General features: G+C 36.5%; 2 protein-coding genes across 11 annotated transcripts in view; one reads left to right on the top strand and one right to left on the bottom strand.

Moving 5' to 3' along the window:
* Positions 1–235: 235 nt before the first annotated feature.
* LOC114241724 (uncharacterized) lies at positions 236–8,332 on the top strand. Of its 10 annotated transcripts, XM_028172649.2 has the most exons (9): positions 236–375; positions 462–698; positions 3,847–5,384; positions 5,473–5,687; positions 5,889–6,083; positions 6,150–6,722; positions 7,354–7,478; positions 7,553–7,778; positions 8,072–8,332. In XM_028172649.2, the coding sequence occupies exons 2-8, from the start codon at positions 488–490 to the stop codon at positions 7,768–7,770; spliced, it is 3,075 nt and encodes a 1,024-aa protein (XP_028028450.2). In that variant the 5' UTR covers positions 236–375; positions 462–487; the 3' UTR covers positions 7,771–7,778; positions 8,072–8,332. The 10 variants fall into 10 exon arrangements, 8 of the variants coding, with proteins under 8 accessions (XP_028028450.2, XP_028028451.2, XP_089588571.1 ...); XR_016324115.1 differs by lacking the exon at positions 7,354–7,478 and having other exon boundaries at positions 500–698; XR_016324114.1 differs by lacking the exon at positions 7,354–7,478.
* A 214-nt stretch (positions 8,333–8,546) lies between these two features.
* The window catches only part of LOC114241747 (synaptotagmin-5), a 41,345-nt gene continuing 27,362 nt past the window's right edge, over positions 8,547–22,529 (bottom strand). The window contains exons 3-9 of the mRNA XM_028172694.2: positions 21,015–21,161; positions 17,899–18,131; positions 14,863–15,095; positions 13,971–14,178; positions 13,103–13,329; positions 12,304–12,449; positions 8,547–11,154 (exon numbers count right to left, since the gene is read on the bottom strand). Of these exons, the coding sequence (XP_028028495.1) occupies positions 11,008–11,154; positions 12,304–12,449; positions 13,103–13,329; positions 13,971–14,178; positions 14,863–15,095; positions 17,899–18,131; positions 21,015–21,161 (1,341 nt within the window). The 3' untranslated portion in view covers positions 8,547–11,007. The remainder of the gene's footprint in view (positions 11,155–12,303; positions 12,450–13,102; positions 13,330–13,970; positions 14,179–14,862; positions 15,096–17,898; positions 18,132–21,014; positions 21,162–22,529) is intronic.

The following is a 22,529-nucleotide window of genomic DNA, read 5'->3' as shown; positions in this document are numbered from 1 at the left end:
AGATATCTAGTAAGAGGGGCCAACTTAAGGGTGATCATTTATTTAATTAATTATAAATAAATAAAAGACAGACAAACAATTTTTACATTCGAACATTAACTAACAAATGACGAACAAATAATTTAAAATTAAAAAATTCGATAATCAAAAAAAGGGGGGCCAAATTCAGTAAGCCAATCACAGAGTAGGTACGGTATGTACCTTAAGTAAGGGTTACATTAAATAAATGGAATTTATGGATACTATTAAGTGTATAATCTATGGGTACTCTTTTACGTTCTTACTTAGTACCTACATTTATTTAATAAGTTTTATTTAGACAGGATCTCATAATTTATCATTAATTTCATAGTATTATTGACTGAGTTTCACTGTGTAAGTTGAACGTTCATCATCATTGTATATTATACGTATATTTTTTTATATAACTTGTAACATATTGTACTCAATTTCGATCGTAGGTCGAACGTTTTTACATTTTTCACTTATGCATATACAGTTTATAATGGCCAATGCGAGAAGTCATAATGCACTGCAAGAAACAGAAAGGGAAGAAGGTGAAATAGTCGAAAGTTTGGATTATCTCTCGGATATATCGTCCGAGGAAGAATTCTTATTACGTCAAAGACTTCAAGTACTTGAGAATTACAACAATGTTCTTGAGAGAAAAAAAGCCAAGCGGTCTTCTATTGGGTCAGGTAAGTGAGGAGGTTTAAATATAGATGATGATAATGAATAATTAGATGAATTAATTGCAAAATTATGTATCAGATAACGATGCAATTAAACGATTATACGTATTTCAGAAAACAGGTTTAATTACAATCATTAGCTTAGCTTAATCAATTTAGTTAATGCTCGACAAGCTTTGCTGCCTATCATTTTATAGAAAAGAAAGATTTACTTGAAGTACTTATGTGCCACCTACTGTCATTTGATGATACTATGTGCTAATGATCGTCCATAAGGTTCCAATAACAATGCTAATAAGCTTTAACTCTATTGGATATATAAGAAACATTTGTTACACCCCCTGATAAAGCATTTCTTCAGGTTCAATTGTGTTATCCAACATTGAATGTTGATACATTATAATACAAAAAGACCCATGATCAAAAAATACTATTGTATTTTCAATTCTAACGAAACAAATGAGATAAGCTGTACAGTTGTAATTGTTTATAGGATAAATGCAGTGTCTGTTTTTTTCCTACTATTTGCTGGTAGTTATTTAAACTATGCTCTGATTGGTAGGCTCAATCTGACAGAATGTTCTAACATTGGCGTTAGCAAGAGCAGTGCTTCGCAGAATCTACCACTGCATTGCTATTGTGACCTATTGTGAAGATTCAGTGAGAAATTGGTTTGTGTCTATAGGTTAGTTGCTCTTTGTAATGTTCCTTTTCATCAACAAGTTTGATGAGGATGGTAACTGGTACTTGAGGAGCCTAAAGGCACTGAGAGTGGATCTGAAGGATCCAACAACACATCGAGCAATGGTGGCTTTACATTGCCCCATTGCCTGGGTAACATATTTAATTAGTAGTGGTCACGATAAGAGTATTATCTTGTCATGCTACTTTTTCAAACTAATATTCTGAAGTTTCCTTTATGTACGGTTATAAATTTAAGTTGTTGTGCAGATTGAGACTCCTCACATAACAGTGTGCGTGTGTATGTTTAAATCTCGCAGAAAGCTAACAATAGTGAAATATGTGAGTCATAATCCTGAGTTAATGTTGCCAAATTGTTTAAATCTACCTACATGCCAGTATGCTTTTACCAGCTATGCATTCACCTGAATGCATGCTATGTTGTGTTCATTTCTTTTTGCAATTTACGTTAACTGTCTGTCTCTTAATTAAGCAAATTAGTGGGTCAAGCCCATTGATATATAAAAACCCAAGATGCAGTCTCATACAAAAGTAGCACTCGAAACAGTCCCGAACACACACCAATTATATCTACGTAGTTATAGTTATACTATAAACATATCTTTTGCAAATTCAACCTTACGTGCATTGTTTAAAGTTGTTAATACAAAGCAGTGTACAATAACCAATCAAATTTTACGCAAAATCCCATATTACTTCCTATTTAGTTATAAAAACAACAAAAACAAATCAACAAACTCTTTTACTTGCCGAATATATGATATCCCAACCTTTTTTAACGTTTTTGACGTAATACTTTTACAATTTCTCAACGAACACTTCGGCGTTTTTAACGAGCGCACAGAGACGCGAGCTACGCGAGACTATTTGAAATGAGCGCACAATTTTAAATTGTGTGTTCATTTTATGTGGACGGTTTTGAGACGGTGAGTGTGTATCTTGAGTTCTTTAATACATCAATGGTCAAACCAATAAAAGAAGAAACCTGCTATACTAAAACTAAAATTGTATTGTAAAATTGTTTATATTAGTAGCTTTGCTTTGTAATGAATAAGTAAGTGTAAGTCTTTGATTAACTTATTTTTTATTGACATAAACAAAATAATTGTTCTCATTCTTGTCACAAAAATAAGTAAAAAATTAAGTAATATATCAGCAGGGTCAGAAATTGTTTCAGATGATCCATTCTTTCCTTTTTATCATTGCACTCTCATCGGAACAGAATTCATCCATCCTATTAAGGACCATTTCATCCATCCATCTAATACCATCTGGCTTTGGAATGAACATCCTTCTATGTTTTTTGTTTATTTCAATTCGAACGAGGTTTGCAGAAAGTATTGAGTAGGTAGTGGTTTGGCTGTAATCCCATCGATCATAATCATTATCGACGTCCATAAGTGAAGGTAACCACTCACCACTTGCTGGACTGTATGGTGGCTGCCCACAAAGGCATATGAATATTTATAAAGCACCTACATTAAAATATGATCCTATCTGAATAACCTCAACAAAATTATTGAAAATTCATTTCCAAATGATTCTTTTCCACCTGGTGGTTGTATGGAAGAGATCGCTTTTAGCGATAAGACCGCCAATTGTACTTTTTTTTTGTATTTAAAGTTTCCTATTGTTTTTTTTTGTTGGTGTACAATAAAAAATACTCTCTCTGTTTCCCTCTCTTGTATCTATTGTAATATACCACCTGAATATCTTTGAAAGCAGGGCACAGGGCAGACAAAACTGGTTGTTCAAACAATGGATTGTTATTTAATTCAAATCTATCAACATAATAACCCAAATTTGCATGTGACGATGCATTATTGTGTTCTAATGTATGATACATTAGATACTGGAGAGTCTTAACAGAGTGAAGTTAGATTAATACATCGAAAAAGTTTACATAGCTACGTAGCACAGCCTCCCGCTTGACTGGAAAGCTGCTCCAATTGCGTTAGCAACTTCTAGTTACAGAAGCTTCTTCCAATTGACTCCATAACGGCAAAGGTCATACAAATTACTGATGGTCCACGTCTCTTAGACCATTTCACAGTCTGGGTTTCTATAAATTGTTTGAGTTTTTTCTTTCAGATAGTCTTGACGTCTTTATTTTACAGTACAATTGAGACATTAACTTTATGTCTCAAGGTGGGTGGCAGCATTCACGCTATGATACTTTTCTGAGCTCTTGATATCTCGTAACTTCATACTAAATTCGTGTACCAACCAATAAAAAAATGTGTTTCTGACATTATCGTTTTCCATTTTGGATGTTACGTCGTTAACATGAGGTGAACCGTTCGCGACAGCATTCATTGATAAATAAATCATTTTCATAAATATTAATTTAAAAAAATCAAGTTATAACTATTAAAGTAAAGCCTGAATAGCTCTTGAATTGCGAAAAATTACAACTCTAGTATTTGCATTTTTATGATAATATTTTTTCCAGGAAATTTGCTCAAAAAGCCTCCTTTATTACTAGATCTATCTGATATTTCTGCGTCAGAAACTGAAGAGAATTACTGCACGCCCCAAAGTCACTTTGCTAAAGAACCCAAACAAAAATCAAAATCACGTCGAAGACTGAAAAAACATAAGGAAAATTCGACTAACGAGCTCCCAAGGACCAAGTATCACAAAAAATGTCACGTTTCAAAAAAGAAAAAAGGTGCAAAAGTCGTTTTAGAATCCAGCGACGAATCAGACGATGAATACAAATTTAAAAGAAGAAAGCTGGCTGATGCTGTGGTTGTGCATAAAGAGACAAACGAAAAGTCTTCCCTGAGCTCTAGGCTCAAAGAAATGTTACAGAAGGCTGTGAATCGTGAACCGTTAAAGACCTCATTGGATGATAAAAAAGTAGAAAGTTCAAATAATAAAATTATGACTTACGACTTATCGTCTCCAATATCTCCAAGTACAGAGGGTCATGTTTCATGTTTTGAAATAGGAGACAGCGTTATTACAAAAACCAAGTGCTCACTTTATCATAAGCCCGAGGTAATTGAAGTAAGTGCCGAAGACGAGATCAGTACACAGGACATTAACCAAAACTCTAGAAGTAAAAACAATTTTGAACTAAGCAAAGATCGAAACATAGATATTGTTGATTCAGTTGATTGCATTCGTAAATCATTTGAACGAGAAGAAAATTTACAGAAGGATTCAGATGATGACTTAGAAACTCTTCGGCAAACAGCTCTTAACACGAAAGCTACTAAGTCATCACGAGATGCAAGCGAAGGACCTGCTATAAATGAAAACAAAACGTTGTCTGATGATGAAGATAGTGACACGGCAGAATTGAGATTGATTTGTCTTAAATCCACATTATTGAAAAAAGCCATTGAAATGAAACAAAAACAAAAGAGACAGAAAAAGCTGTCTCAGTCTTCTCATAAGCGGGATGAGTTGATCGATTCTCTGTATGATGACTTAAATAATCGTGATTCTGGTAATAACACCGATAAGGAATCCGTGGATATGGAAATAGGTTCTGATGAAACCACCGAGAGTCGTAAAAAGACTCAGAAACGTTGTCAAGAATTAGAAATCATTTCGAATCAAAACTTTGATATACTGCCACCTCAGAATGTGCCAAAACAAGACGAATTTGATGAAGACGAAGATTTGTTACGTGCTAAATTATTGACTTCACTGAGCAAAAACCTCCCGAATCTTGTTGATGCTGAATTAATAAATGAATCAAATGGAAAAGCGTCTGCTTCGAATAATAAGAGCAATGCCGAAAGTATTCCCGAAGAAAAGAAGTTTATCATAAAACTCGGCGAATCAGACTCCGAAGCGGAAAATGAGGCTACTAAAAACTTAACAAAAATGCACATGAAGCTATCGGAAGACGTATGTTTCGCAACGAAGTTAGATAATCTATTAAAATCAACACGAATGCAGGTCGAGAAGAATAAACATTCAGAAACAGAAACAAATTCACCTGTAACAAAGAAACCAGAGAAATTCGTTGCCAAGGTCCGTATAGAAGTTTTGATTATTACCAAATTTATACTTTTTTTTTAATTTCGTTTAGGTCATGATAAAAGCTGTCAAACAATTTTAGGCCCTAAATAATTTGCCAAAATCAGAACAAATCGAGTATAGGAATTTAGTAAAGCGAATGGCTGAATTGGAAAAAATGAAAGAGTCCCGACAGTCCGCTATGAACCATACGAATACAGTGCTAAGTTCGGACACATTGAAGCCAAAGAATATGCCTTTCAATGCAAAAAGAATTGTAACAATTAGCAGTTTGGAAGAACAAATCGCTAATTCCAGGTAAGCTACCTCTATAATTTATATTAACATATTTAAAAAAAGAAGACCTAGTACAAGCTTCTATACTCTATACAAAAAAAAAAACAAAAAAAAAACTTCTAATATATGCATAATAAATATAAACGCATATAAATATAATTATAATTTTATAAAAATACGTAAATTAAATTTATATTATGTACGCCTATGTTACAACATTAGGAAAAAAATTGCTGAGGAATCATCGAAAATGTTGAAACTAAAGGAGGAAGCCGTAAAACTCTCACAAAAATACAAGATAGCCGCCACAGAATTGCGCAATATATCAACAGCGATTTACATCAATAAAAAACACCAAAGAGCCATACAAAATTCACTAACGAAAATACGTTCAGATCATCAACTTCTAATTAAAAGGTATGCTATATTCGATGATTTATTTCAGTCTAAGAATTTATGAAGACATATCTAATTGTATTTCAGTTCCAGTAAACAGCCGGTGTTAAATAAACATTCCAAGATAAACAGAATAGTGGACAAAAAAATTAACAAAATCACAATTCCGAATCATCCCCAAAAGGAGAACGATCCTCTGAAAGTAGACCATAAAAATACGGTGTCAATTAAAAATACGAAATCTATTAAAGAGCATAAAGAAAGTCTTAGCGCGCCTACGCCGATGCTATCCATCGAAGTTGATGTCGGCAGCAAGAGAAAAGTTGTTAAGTTGCCACCGAAAAATCCAGTCAAGTTAACCCCCACGAGTACAGATAATTTGCCACCGATAAGTCCAGTGAAGCCTAGATCGAACAGTCCCGTGCTGTTGTCCCCAAAGAGTCCAGTGAACGAGTCCATTCCAGAAGTCGTGAGAGGCAGGTCGATTGAAAAAAAAGACCATAACATAAATCGGAACGATGACTCGACACAGTCGTCGGGTGATTGTGAACTTGGTGGTAATACAGTAGCGGAACGTGAACCGAAATTACCGAGAAGTGAAAAATACGAGAGGTTGCTCGGCGAATATATTTCGCCACTCGAATCACTAGGAACTTCGACGTGAGTATGGAATATTGCACTCATTGTCATCTAATAATAGAGTTTAATCTCGAGTTTCGATAATTATTCCAACATTCTGAAACGAATTAAACAAAGATAATTCTTATTCTAAATAATGACACAGATTTTGATAACAATAGGAAGATGAAGTAAATTTATTACCGTGTAGAAAATTTTCAAAAACTTCAATCTAAAATTTAGAACCAGCGTTCAAACAAGTATTGTGTTGGGTCGACATAGTTTTCATATTATAGCTTCGTACTATATTATAGCCTTATACTATACTATAGTTTGATAGTTAAACGGTTACATGTCAACCATGTCAAGGAAGACCACTTCAATCCTATTCTTTAGTTAGGAGGTCGGAATCTCAATAGCATTTCGCTTACATATTTTCAGTCGGACTTAACATTAACGAAATATACAATGAATAAAACGCTCCATTCAATTTCGAAATCGGAATGTTGTCAGAGCCAACATTATTTAAATCATTAAATATTGGCCAAAATTGACCAAAGGTTGGCGTATCGGTCGACCGGTTCGGTTGTATCAGTGTTGGTTCCGAATTGGCTTGGACGACTTCTCATTATTTAGTACAGTCGATTTCGAACTAACACGATTGGGTTTTCAGTAGGTCGAGCGAAACCTATGTGAACGAAAACTCGAGACCAATGCCCATACAATGTTTTTACTTCGGCTTTTACAAAACAAACGTGGATAGCAACATGCGTACACATCGCCGTTCTCCGCAGCGATGTAAGTATGCGTTGGGACTGTCCACGTTATTATTGTTAATTTATCAGTAAAATTTTCAAATTATAATTTTACAGTTGGGGGGCCGATCCGAACGCGATCCTCTGTCCTTTCGAGGTCGGCGGAGATTGCAAGGACACCGAATGCAAATTCTTACACATCAATATCCTCACACAATGACACCACACACACACAGAGCACCGGCCGAGACACCATCGAATTCACTCGCATCATACATATCACATTTCAATCCCTCATCCCTTTTCCTACGACAGAAAACGGATCGTACTTGTGAAATTATGTGTAAAGTATATTCATCTCCTTTTTATTTTGTTTCTTAATTTATATTTTCCTTATCTTTTTTTTTCTTTTTGTTAATTAATTTTCTTTATTTTCTCACACATTAACACGAACAAATATCACGGCTATAAGCGATGTGATTATGGGCAGTCTTGTTTGCTTTTAAACTTATTTGTCTTTGAGATTGATCACTTTAAAATATAACCTCACCATATTAATTAATTGTTTTAGGTGTTTAATATAAATGTTTTCTAGCTTCGTAGTTGCCATAATTTTGTTTTGTTATACACTTTTAGTTACGGCGGAGGACGCAGGCGGACCTTCGGAGCAGCAGTGGTAAGTTTTGACAGTAACTTTAAAATAATAGTGTGTTAGTGTACGAATTTATAATTACGCGAACGACGAGACTGCAAGAAAGCACGGTAAAGTGTAACGTTATTTAATATTTAAAAAGAAACTTTACAATTTCGGAGTGAAAAAAAAAATACGTGATGTATATGAATAAAGTGTAAAAAGAATGAAAAAGAACAATAAAAATATCTGATTGTTGTACGGAATGGTGTTTTATTTGATCAAACGTCCTTCGAACGGTCACCGTCCTTGCCGAACCCGTCGCTTGTGACGTCGGGCTAGGGTCAGTGTTAGCAACTCTCCGGTTTGAGCTCCGTGAGCTCACCTACAAACGTTAGGGCGAAGCTGAAATAGCCTCTCAAGGCTATCAGCATAGGTAGGAAAAAAAAAGTCCTTCGAAACGTGTGAATGAAACGATAATTTCAATTTTACAAATAAACATTTTATTGACGACGACTTGTAAAGAAAATACAAATGAAAAATACATTTCTCATCATACTGATACATATAATTAGATAAAATAGGTACGTATATTTTTTATATTGGAATAAAATTCGATATAATTCATAAAAAGCCCCGTTCAAGAGGGGACTATCATCAACAACTACTGATAGGTATTTAGCTAAATTTATTTATTATATCGTAGGAAAACTGTGGGCACTTGTAAATAACGCATTTCTGTTCGATCCTTGAAATAACAAATCTAATCGATTATTTAACAAATTTGTTTCGATATATGTAATGCAATAAAAATATAACAATTCATAAGAATTCTTTGGTGTTTCAATAAATTTAATAATATTTCATTATGATAGATAAATTCGATAAATTTTATATTATCTAATATTTGATTAGGACTAATGTGCCCACAGATGTTATCCGAAGTGTAGGAAGGCAGGGTGTGTTATAGTCAATGTTTGTGAAGAGTTAATATTAATTAGAAGTACATTTTATAATAATAATTATTATTGTAAACTCTACTGCTGCACTTCACTACAAAAACTGGTATATTTAAATTAAAAACGTTTTGATAAAAAGCGATATAACAATTATGTGATTTATAAATTAATAAATCTGAAAATTCGAACACTTAACATTCACAACGAATGATATCTTAGGTACCTAGTAAAGTTTTGATAGATATTCTAAGAATTTACCATCCATCAGCAGAATCAAAACACCACTGCCGAAATATTCATGCAATGCAGCTTTACCATCATATTACGGCTAGCTCCAGACGGCTGGCTGATCCTTCGGCTGGTCGTAGGACCGTCGAGGCGATTCGCCCGGTCCTTGTGGATTGGGTGAATCGTGACAGAGGACGCCTCACTTTCCGGCTCACGCAGGTGCTCACTGGGCATGGTTGTTTCGGTGAGTTCCTGCACCGGATCACAGCCGAGCCGACGGCAGAGTGCCACCATTGTGGTTGCGACTTGGACACGGCAGAGCATACGCTCGTCGCCTGCCCCGCATGGGAGGGGTGGCGCCGTGTCCTCGTCGCAAAAATAGGAACCGACTTGTCGTTGCCGAGTGTTGTGGCATCGATGCTCGGCGACGACGAGTCGTGGAAGGCGATGCTCGACTTCTGCGAGTGCACCATCTCGCAGAAGGAGGCGGCGGGGCGCGTGAGAGACGCACAATCCCGCCGCCGTCGAGCGGGGGCCAGGGAGGCGGATCTCGCCCAAGCCCTGGCCCTCTAAGTGTTTCGGGTCCCCCTCACATGTCGGTCTGGGGACCGGCGAGGGGGGCCTAAGAAGACGACGTGCAAGCTGCTCTGCACGCGTTTTACGCAAGAGCATCCGGGTGATGGAAGGCCGGCTATCCTCGACCCACGCTGGTTCTGGCCCAGCGGGGTATTCCGTAGGGTAACCCACTCTAACCGGCGCCATCTAGGCGGGCTTCGGACAGTCTGCCGACCGAGAGGGCTGGTGGTCGTGGCGCCGACGACCGCCAGTCCGGCGTCCCGAGGGGGAGGGTGATGGGAGAGATGTGCTCCGCACTAAACGCTTCACTTTCCCCCCTTTGCCTTGTCATGAGTTCTGTCTCATGCGAGGTTTGGACGTTGGTTGTTGAGCGACAGGAGGTTTTAGTCAGTTCGACTCTGACATACCCCGCCCAGTATCCCCAGAAAAGGGCGGAAGTCCGACGATTTCCTCTTGACCAAAAAAAAAAAAAAAACGGCTAACTCATTGCTTATTTTGGCCACGAATGGCGTCATGCACAATGATGTTGCGTATAGTTGCATTTTGTAAAGTTGCTAAACAGCAACAGTAATTAGATTTAAATTTTAACAAAGATTTAAGTGGATAGGGTGTTTTGACAAGACTAGATGACGTCATGTGTATGCAGTATTGAGACATGAGAACTAGCATTAATTGTATGGGATAGACTCTTTAAACCGGAACGTTTTCTTCGCGGCAGAAATATGTAGTTTGCTAACGTTGATAACGTAGAATCAGTCAGTTAGTAGTAGTAGTAGTCTAGTAGGGCTCTTTATAATCGAGTATCGGGTGCGGGGGCGCCCGACTCGGTCCTTCTCTTCTCCCCCCCTTTCTTTCTGGAGGCTCTGTAGTCCGACAACCCGGTTCGTTACCCCCCTCGACCGGGTATCAGTAAATAGATTGCTCAGCTTTAAAAAAAAAGAGGGCTCTTTATAAAACCGTTTTAGAGTAGATTTTTTTGTGCGCTTTGTACACAGAAACCCCTTAAACCAGTACTCTCAAAGATCTATGTTTTGGAGTACGAACAACGGGAGGATTTTTCGTGGTATTGGACGAGGCCCATCGTGCCCTGCAATATTCTTTCTAGAAAAAAAAGGTCACAGTGTCCATGTGTAAACTAACGAGTAGTGAAGTGCAGTAAGAGATGTTTTATTGTGAGTCTATCTGAGCGTGTGCCACATGGCGACGGCCTTGCGAGTCTCGTGCGCCATTTGTGCCCAGTGCCGGCCCTCGGCAGCGGGCTCGGCCGCGCCCACGCAGCACCACCCCACCACCAGACCACTACTGCCGCCGCTCACCACGCACACCTAAAAAGAGATTAATTATCGTTGGTCTTTTGTTTTAGGATTGTGTCGTCTTACAGTAGTCTCATCTATAAATTAATACGTGAAGCAAAAACTTTGTACCCCTTTTTACAAAAATTGTGCAGACGGAGGAGTATAAAATTTCCCACACTCATAGAGAATATGGAGGAGTGTAGAAAGCTATTTTTTATAAACTATCCATAAAAATACACTAAATCAATAAATAAAAAACATTACACACATTACCATGTATTGGACACACACTTTTTTATTTTTTTTCCTACCTAAGCTGAGAGCCTTGAGAGGCTAGACACACACAAGTCACACACGTATGTATAGGTATTTTGTTTAATGTCTTATTACATAAAGTCTGTGATCAAATTGAGAATAGATTAAATATTGTTTGTCTTTATTAAATTAATATTTGTCTAAAGTGCAGTCTTGGCGAAAACTGTGATTATAGAAGTATATTCTTTGACAATAGAATCATAATAGTGTACAAATTTATAATTTAAATTAAATACGGTCGAATTTAGACTACTAGGGACTACTAGTAGAAATAATTTGTCAATCGATTTAACTATTATAGATCGAATCGATGACACCAAATGCTTACTTCTAAAGCTCACTGAGAACCACGTCCTAATTGGTCCAAGCATTGTGGAGAATAATCTAAATAAAAACAAGCTGTCTTGATCATTGCCTACTTAAAAAGAGTTCTTTGACGAATTATTCTAGATAATCCCTTTTTATCGATGCACTGACCGCTCTCGGAGTGGATTTTATTCCTAGTACCTGGAGAAGTAAGCTCTATTCCACATTGCGCTTTTAGAGTTACACTTTATCACCTATTCTTCTGCTCTGGTATTAATCATTCACGGTATTCCATATCCCTTAAATTTGCTCTTCTCCAAGCGAAATTTGAAAATAGTCATCTATTATTTTTATCTAATATGTTCTAAAAACTAACAGTATTTTTAAAATGTAACATGTTAGTCAGACTTAAAATGGCACAATGTTCTCTTTCGTTCATGGATCGACGGTTTAGTCACGTGAGAAAATCAAGGAATTAACGTTAAAAATACTATCATGGACCCGAGAAACTCATGTAGTGTGCAACGATGCCAGCAATTTTGTTAATCTTGATTTTACCTCAATAGAAGCCTCTTGAAGATTAGCTGAGGGTAGACTGAACGAAAGGGCTTCATTCCACACTGGATTATTTATCTCTTTCCTGTTAGTTTTCTTCTTCTTCACTCGTTTGCCATTCACCAGTAAATACACTTTGACATATACATCTGGAACAGAAAACTTTTGAGTTTAAATTTCACTTTATTATTAGTGCAAAGAATTTTCTCGTGTGGTATCCTCTGGCTGTCGGGTGCGTTCAATTAAACGCGACCCACTGAGAAGATCGGCGAGAAACTCAGTGGGCTGTGTCTATGGGTTAATTCGCTCGTCGAGCCATTTGTAGCAAGCGACGGGTTCGACGAGGACGGTGACCGGTGCTTGAGGTACCTAAGAGCACCGTTAATGCATCGGGAGGATCCATGACGTGTTTTGAGCGACGCCGACTGTTCACCATTCGGTCTACAGAATGGTAAGTAGTATCCAGCGGCCACGACAAGAGGGTTCTTTTTTTATTGCTTAGAATGGTGGACGATCTCACAGCCCACCTGGTGTTAAGTGGTTACTGGAGCCCATAGACATCTACAATGTGAATGCGCCACCCACCTTGAGATATAAGTTCTAAGATCTCAGTATAGTTATAACGGCTGCCCCGCCCTTCAAACCGAAACGCATTACTGCTTCACGGCAGAAATAAGCAGGGCGGTGGTACCTAACCGCGCGGACTCACAAGTAGTCCTACCACCAGTAATAATTCTCGTATCGTGCCGCCTAGTATTGCTAATATCTGGTCGGAGAATGGTCATTTCAAATTTAAACTAACCCAAAGCTTCTTTCCCCTCTTGTGGCGGTAGAAGATTCCTAGCTTTCAACACAACGACAGTAAGCCGCTCGGCGGAGGGTAGATAAGATAAAGACAGGAGCAACTCTTGTAGCTCCTCAGGGGGACGTCGTTCACGAGACAGTTCCGCCCACACCTCAGCCCCACCGGCTACTTCCACCCGCGATAACGGAACCTTGGCCGAACCCATAACTTCGTTACGGGAGAATCTGTAATAACAAAAGCTTAAAGTATTAAAAAAAAGATGTGTGGTCTTGTGGGACACCGGATAGGAATGAAGTTTTTTATTATAACAATATTAATTTTAAGTTCTATTCGAGGTATATAGAAAATAATTATTCGAGTAGGTATACATTTTTATTATGTTTTTTTTATTGATAAAAAAACTACTTTATAAAGCTTCCAACTTTATTTTATTCACAATGATTTATAAAAAATATATAATAATAATATACAAAGAAACAGCTATTTATAAGAATAATAATAATAACCGTCATCACGTAGACTATAGACTATATATTTGACACTATAGCCATCATACTAAGACTACACATAAATAATAAAAACCTTAGGTTACGGACGTTTTTTCCCGGTTATTTCCCCTGCGCATGGACTCACAAGGAACTTCGTTCCAAAAAAAATTGCAGATCCTACATGTAGTTTCTATTTTATTTTTTGCCTTTGTTGGCTGACGATCATGCATCTCATCTTACGGTGAGGGCTCACCGTCAATAATGGACGTCAGAGATATCAAAGGCACATTCAAGCTGCTGCCTCTAGTGGAATAAGGATCCTTAAAGTTAAGGGCTACAAAAGTCTATAGACTAATTATTTAGAAAACAAAACTTGCCTGTCGTAATCGAACACTTGGAGCAGGAGAGTTTTATCGCTGAGTTCATCATGCGAGACGGGAAACTTGAAATGCTGGTCAAAGAACGGATTCGCCTCGTTCCTGTGGACTGGGGTTTGTCGTACGCGGGTGTCTACTTCAGGTAGGAGACTGACGCGGACGTAGGGGTCATTGAACCCGCCTGCTTCGTATCCTGCCAGGTCATGGGCTGAAAACGTAAAATTACATTTGAATATTATTTGTTTATTAGCCCTTGGCATGTGTACATAGTGAGAGGCGTAATGTCGAAGACTTAGTTGGTTTGTATAACAACTATTCAATCCTTAAACCCAACCAAATGTCTAGGTAGTAGCAAGCAGGTGTGTATCTATCTTATCAGTGTAAGCTCGTTTACCCCCACTTACATAATAATATATCGCATAAATATTACGTGTATAATTTTTACCATGCTTGTTTTGTTTTGAAAGTGTGTTTTTAACTTGCCGTAGCATGATCGTACTCCATGATCGCACGACCCATGTCTCGATGCGAAATTACAAAAGAGTACCCAGTAACTAACTAATTGTTATTGTAATTTCGTGATTGATAACTTTACTGGTGGTAGGACCTCTTGTGAGTCCGCACGGGTAGGTACCACCACCCTGCCTGTTTCTGCCGTGAAGCAGTAATGCGTTTCGGTTTGAAGGGTGGGGCAGCCGTTGCAACTATACGGAGACCTTAGACTCGTATCTCAAAGTGGGTGGCGCATTTACGTTATAGATGTCTATGGACTCCAGTAACCACTTAAAACCAGGTGGGCTGCGAGCACATCCACCCATCTAAGCAATAAAAAGAAGAAAAAAAACCATTGATCTACGTGAGGAATTGTTTTTGTATAGTAAAAATAACAAACCTTCAATAAGATGAACTTCCAGATCGGATCTATCGAAGTCATATTTCAAGCGTAAGTGTAGTCTTCCTAGCGAAGGTCCCAGCCCTTCGAGCTCTATCACGAGAGGCGCCTCCCTCTTAGTGTAGAGATCAGGTTGGAGTGCTCCCAGAGCACTAACAGCTGCTCCAGCTCCTGGACTTAGTGGTCCTGCACCGCTGCTGCTCTCCACCAGCGAATTGCTCCGGTCTATTCGTCTGTGGTAATTGAGGATGATCCTTAGTTTAGTAATAGATTTCTATATAATATGTGGATAGTTAATTTCAAAATCTATCTTACTTTATCCGAATTAATTATATTAGAGTATTCAGCACTGCGATGATTCAGCACTGTACTTAATATAAATGCGTTGAAGAGTTGGGAAACAGCAGAAACTTTTTTTTCCTGCCTAAGCTGATAGCCTTGAGAAGCTATTTCAGCGTAACCTTAACTATAGGTGAGCTCACGGGGCTCAAACCTGACGACGTTGTTAACACGAACCCTAGTAAGAGCCGTGCTTCGCAGAATCTACCACCGGATCGGAAACGCGACCGACTGAGAAGATCCGGCGAGAAACTCAGTGGGCTGTGTCTGAGGGTTAATTTACTCGCCGAGCCCTTCGTCGCAAGCGACGAGTTCGACGAGACCGACGACCGGTAGCAGAAGCACTAATTCTGGTTGACCAAGGAAACGACCAAGGAATATAAGATAGATACATTTAAAAAAAAGAGCATGAATGCTGACAGTTTTGTAGGAACTACGAAGTGAGAATTGACTATCAAAATAAGCACTAGAAGTAACCTGAGGTGACTTGGACCAAAAGCCCGAATCTTCATGTAGATAACGGGAGAGAGACTGTTATTATATTTCGATAATTTATGAGAGAATATGTACAGTAAATCAAACTTAGTTTGTTTATGTTATTCCGGGTTTCATTTCTCAGATAGCTCGACGTGTTTACGGCCGTCCTGGTGTAAAGTAGTAAATACCCCGATTCTGGTACTACTAAAGTGTAAAAAGGCCATTACATTTGAACTTCACCCGCCCATCTTGAGACATGAGGTCGTAGTCTCAATTGTATATCGACTGTCTCATATATAAATCGCACTATTAGCGGCAATATTAAGCTTGACGGTGAGGCGGCTTAAAATACACGTTACAACCAGTACAACATTTCAAATTTACAATTCATAAAATTCGCAGATTTATGTAATTTCGTTTTCGTTGATCTGAATTCGAAAACATTTGCATACATCAGTCAAGGTATAACATAAATTGAAAATTCCTTACTTATAATGAAAACGCAAATTGTAAAAATATAATTAACAAGCGGCCCGCTCCGGCTCCGCTCGGGTCTTTAACAAAAATTTCAACGATATTTGACGTTACTTTAATTTTTTTAAAATAAAAGAACACTTATTGCGGCATAACTATAATAGTTAGAGATATGCTGTCGCGACATTTTTTGTAAATAATAATGTGTTCTACAAAGTCGTAGTACATTATTTTATTCTATTATGAATAGTTTTCGCAGGGCACGCGATGTAAAGAATATTTTAGGTAATTTTTTCACACCTTGGGTTACATTATTGGAGTTTTAGTAAGGATACCTAATTTTTTTCAAAAAAAATTATAACCTATGTCACTCGGGAATAGTGAACCTAGCTTCCAAACAGAGAAATAATTTTTAAAATCGGTTCAGTACTTTCGGAGCCTATTCAATACAAACAAACAAATTTTTCCTCTTTATAATATGAAGTATAAGTATAGATAAACGCCCAGTGACCGTGCTTAGAATTTATGAACAAGTTCAGTTTATTTAATTGTTCATCGTCGGGGACGGGCTGAAAGCAACAGATGTGGTTCGACGCACTAAGTAATTGGAACCTATAACCGAGCCGCATGGATTACACTAAATCTCTTTCACTCTCGGACTCTACGTTCTGTATTAGATTAAATCCAGGAGTCTTATTTATTTTCCTTTTGCATTAACATTCACCAGACATTCTATTTATAAATTAAAATTGGTAAGTTTGCGATAGAAATACTTGATGCTGCTTCAGAATTCGTACTATTTTCATCTGATATTGTGTTATACCGCTGTAACTATACTTGAGACCTTAGAACTTATATCTCAAGGTGGGTGGCGGATTTACGTTGTAGATGTCTATGGGCTCCAGTAACCACTTAACACAAGGTAGGCTGTGAGCTCGTCCACCCATCTTAGCAATAATTTTTTTTTTATATATGATTATAACATTACAAGAAAAAAGTTAAACAGAGATACTTGTGAGTAATAAATTATGGGTTAATCAACATATAACAACATATAGAACGATCAATATTTTCGAATATCTACGAATGTTATCTCAAATTATGTGCAAATTTTATTGAATAGAAAAAAATAATTTTTGTATACTCATAATTAAATGCCAACATCTATTTAAAAATAGGCAAAGGTAAAACAACTCAGTATAAATTTCAATACATAAAATATGATTGTCAACCGATTTTTTGTACATAACCTATTGAGGAGTATCAACAAATAAATGGAAGCAACTTTTATATTTACAAGAAAAAAAACACGACGTTAACAAAACAAAAGAGAGAATTTATGAAATTGATTTAAATCTTAACTTTTCAGTAATTATGGTTGAATTTCGATCGCTACGCAAACAATTTATTTCCATCATTATAAAATGTAAACAATCGCATTTTTAATCAATATTTGTTAGAGGATCTTATAGATAAACAACCTATCGAGATATTAAAAAAATACCAAGTGATGTTCCTTTTAGTCGCATATATCAGGTTTCTTATCCTTTAGGCCACGAGTTCGTCTAATATAAGTTAGTCAAATGTATTTTATTTTATATACCTTGGTGGCATCAACAAAGGTGACGGACATCTAGAAAATACCAGCTTGCGATATTCCTTTTAGTATCATATATCAGATTTCTTATCTTTTAGGCCACGGCCTCGTCTATTAAAAGTTAGTCAAATTTATTTTATTTTATATACCTTGGTGGCATCAACAAAGGCGACAGACATCTAGGCGGGGCATGTCTCGGACTTGGTGGTGCTGGCGAGTCTGCCAAAGATGCTAATGACCCATGAGCTAGAGGAGCTGCACGGACGTCCAATGAAGCAGCACGCAAAGGCGACGGTGATCTCGGCACGTTCACACCTCCGGCTTCAAGAGTACGACCGTCAGGAGCGAACGTTCGAATGGCAGGCGATGAACCACGATGACTCTGTTGAAGATAATTCTCGGAACTATATAAAGATTTATTAAAAAAATAATAGTTTAAAAAAACTAACAAAATACGCTTTTATAGAACATTCAACTAAAAAAGAGAAAATAAATTTTAATAAATGTGAATTAAAAATAGTGTAAGAAAAAATGATTTTATTGTAAGAAAGCGTGCTTTTCAGGATATTATCAAAAGAACCTTTCTACTCATATCCGTTCATAAAATATTTATAACTACTGATACCATGCACCCCACGCTTTTTTTACAATAAAATAATTTTTTCTTACACTATTTTTAATTCAAATTTATTAAAATTTATTTTTATTTTTTAATTGGATTTTCTATAAAAGCCAATTTTGTTAGTTTTTTTGAACTAACATATTATTTATTTTTCATTTCTTAGCTGAAGTGCAATTTTTAAATTTCTTTTTAATATTAAATTGTCATCGGTCCTTAATAAGTATACCAAATTTCAAGTTAATCCGACGTTTTGAAGGGGGTCAAAATCAAGTTTAAAGATTCCATTACATACTAACATACATACGTCTGAAGCTAATAAAAGCGTATTAAAATACACCTGCATGTTTTCAACTTACCAAAATGTGAAATAATAGGTTTAGATGTTTTACAGATTTATAAGCGACTCTACTTCGGGAAAGTTTTCTTTAATAATACAATCAATGAAAGCTTATGATGGTGCGGAATCTTGTATCCTACCCAGTAAAGCTTTTGCAAATAATGCTAACCTATTCGAGTCACCTCAAACCAATTTTTAGTCGTGCTTTAAGTCATTTGTCATAAGTTTAAAGACTGTAAATAAAAAGGTGTACAATATATTCAAATTCAAAGACTTTGCAATCAATAGTCAAGTCAGAAAAAATCTTGTTACTACTGGGTTTTCGTAGATTAAAAACGCGCGTTGTAAGTGTGCAAGCCTCAAGGAAAAGAATCCACCTCTTAAATATTGTCTATTCCCGACCCAAAAGTTCATAGGCTTCTAATCTCAAAGCTGTCATGACATAATTTCCAGCCGTATTTGAGGACAACAAGGGTACGACATAAAATATTCTTAAGAGTTTTATAATTACAGTGGATAAGGTAGGACACGAAAATATCTATTGTTTTTAAGTCCATTCAGAAATCGCTTCGATTTCTGCGATCGTACCTTCCTAATTTAAGGTAGGTACCCATTTATTTTAAAGTAAATGGCGCGTACCGATATAGGTTTCCAATATTATACCAACTATTATTTGACGTGAGTTCAAATTAGAAAACCTGCACTTTACGTGGCCAGTTGATGAACAAATCGAGGTGTCGATTATTACCTACATTTCTTGGTGCCTGGCACTATTCTAAAGTGGATTCTAATGTATATTTTCAATCCGCATCGTGTCGCGTGCGTAGTCACGATCAGAGCGTTCGAACCAGTCCAATGGAGTTTATCTGTAATTAGGATCTGGTAATGGCGTTGTGAAGTTGTATTTGCCAGAAATTACTCAATATAAATGCCGCTTTGTGCAGATAATAGCATTAAATTATACATTTAAGTCTACGTGCCTTTCTGCCTAACTTTAACGTTCTAACTTTACGATTATTAAAGTAAAAGTTTGAGAAAGTTAAACCGATTAAAACAGAAATCTGTTCGCGAACCAAACTGACCCGTAAATGAATAGGTCAATTAATCTTTTGTAATTAACGGTGATCGAAAAGAGGTTAACATCGAGTGACCGCTACTGCCCGTTATCTATTTACACAGTACTGTCATTTATAATTGTTGTATTAGAACAAAAATAGTTTGTACAAAGCAGGATCGTTATTAAGCTTTGTGAGAGTCATTGCAGTCGTGAACAATCCATTATAAATATTCCCCCGGCACTAGACGATTCAAATGGCCATTCTCTGTTCATTGCAAAAGGAATTAAAGATGAGCAAGCATGAGAATTTTCTTTCTGTCTGTGTTTTCGGTCGACTGATTCAGTATGCAGTTTGCCAGCTCCGAGATCTCTTGTGATGTTTCAAATTAATTTGTAGGGCAACAAGAATTTAAGTGCGCTTCGAACTAAATTTTTTTCATCAATTTATTCGATACTTTTTTTACGTTTTTATTGTGCACTGGTTGTGTTTTTATTTATTCTTGTTTATGTTTTATTGTTTTTATAAAAGTAAAATACATTTTACACTACAAAACGGCATGTGCAAAGACGAGCTTTTAACTCAGTGAGTTTGTACATCAAACCACACAAGGAGAGCTATACAGATGTGATAGAGGTGAAACTTTCCTAAAAACTGTGTTTATTGTGTACCTAGTCCAGCCATAAGTTCTATTACAAATGAAAATGCATTTTTTTAAATGAAGTAATGTAATATTATTAAAATTTATACCTGCATGTTTAATAAAGTCTCAGCAAAAAATAAAAAAATACCTATTCAATTCGAAATGGCCACCTTTGGCTTTTACACGGGTTTTTAATCTGTTTGGCCACGAATCTATGGATTTACGCCCTGTTTCCAAGGGAATCTTCGCCACTGCTTTTTTTAAGAGACTCAATACATAAAGTGACAGAATAACATAATTTCAGTCCAGTGTTAAACCACAGTTAATTATTAGAACTTTTCAAAATTCTTATGATCAAATTAAAAGTCGGGCAAAATAGTCGTTTCCATAAAACTATAATGATATCGTTTGGTCCTAAAGTCCTTTTTGATAAATTTTCTATCAACATTGCACTAATATAGCGTATGAGAAAATTATTACAAGTATTGGTACAATTGATTTCCAAGTTATTTAGTCGATTTAGTTCCAAATTCTAGTTGTCCCCTTCTTTCGGCAGTAATACAACTGAATCTCATCGCGTGAACAGTAAGGTGCTTTCGTATACTCACAGTGGCTCTTGAAGTGGCACTGTCCAAACTACTCTGAGATGATATGGATGGTGTCCTGGTGAGTCTTGCGTGTGGTAGAGAAGTTGCAGCCCGGGTGTCCGAATTCAACGGTTGAACACGGCACTGCTCTTTCGAAATCAACATCTCCTGCGATAAAAATAAAATATTTCAAAAAATATAAGTTGCTGTTATAAAAAAAGTATTATCTTATCTCTTTAAACGAGCAACTCTTGTATATATATATAATCTGATTCTCGGAAACGGCTCCAACGATTTTCATAAAATTTAGTATACAGGGATTATCGGGGGCGATAAATCGATCTAGCTATGATTTATTTTTAGAAAATGTTGTTTTATTCGTGATTTCAATAATTAACTTTATCGATAATTTTGTTTAAATAACCAGTTCACATTTTATTATTATTCTGTCAGTAAGATCGAAAAATATTATACTTATTTCATTATTTTATCAATGTGTAATTCGTATTTAAATATAATTTTTAAAAAACATAATTTGTCAAACAAGCAAAAAAATACCGAGCAAAGCTCGGTCATCTGCTAGTATATGTTAAAATACACACGGCGATAAAAGAGAGCAATAGTTGTACTTTATCTGTACGTTTTTATTTTTTTGCTTAGATAGCTGGGCGTGCTCACAGCTAGTATTAAGTGTTTACTGGAGCCCATAGACATCTACAACGTAAATGCCGCCAAACACTTTGAGATATGAGACTAAGGTCTCCGTATAGTTACAACGGGTGCCCCACCCTTCAAGGTTTGGTACAACCAACGCACCGTGTGAAACAATGTGTGTACTTATTTTATATGACAACTCAATTTATAGTTTATGCTTAAAACATTGTACCTAGGATTTAATGAGCGTACTCTTCTAGTCGACCAAATATTGGTATAGATATTTCTATAATGCAGTAACTAATATAAATATATGCAGTAACTAATATAAGTGCAATTCTGGAATATACAATATGCAAATAGCACTTCGCTTTGAAGAATCCGTAGCCGATGTACTCGTGTACAGAGGCATGTCACCATGACGGTTCTGAGGCAGATATGAATTCCACGTGAGGACTTTAGAAAAGTATATGAACGTCTTTCATGATGAACTAAGTCTTATATACTAAAACGACAATGTTTTTAGTATGGTACTGTTTACGGGCAATTTATGTTCCCCTTTAAAAAATACAGCTGTCACTAATAACTCAGTAACTACCCTAATATACCATACGCCCTACTGATATAAGTGTACTTTAAATTCAACGACTTTTAAAAAAAAAATGACGAGAATAATACAACAAAAAAATCTCGAAACTTAAAGTTGAACTTCTCAACAATAAAGCTGAGCGTTATATAAAACCGAGTCCTAATAACATAAGGAGCTTACTGAATAAAGTCCCCTACAACTGCAGGATAAAAGCTTCGGCCACGGAGCGACTTTCAAGTATACAAGTATTTGAGGTATGGATCGTAAAATCAAATTAATTTATGTATTAAATT

The sequence above is a fragment of the Bombyx mandarina genome, chromosome 13 (genome assembly GCF_030267445.1).
Source record: "Bombyx mandarina strain Sakado chromosome 13, ASM3026744v2".
In the NCBI taxonomy this organism is placed as follows: Eukaryota; Metazoa; Arthropoda; class Insecta; order Lepidoptera; family Bombycidae; genus Bombyx; species Bombyx mandarina.
The sequence above is the reverse complement of the archived record's forward strand: the minus strand, read 5'-3'. Positions and strand labels throughout refer to the sequence as shown.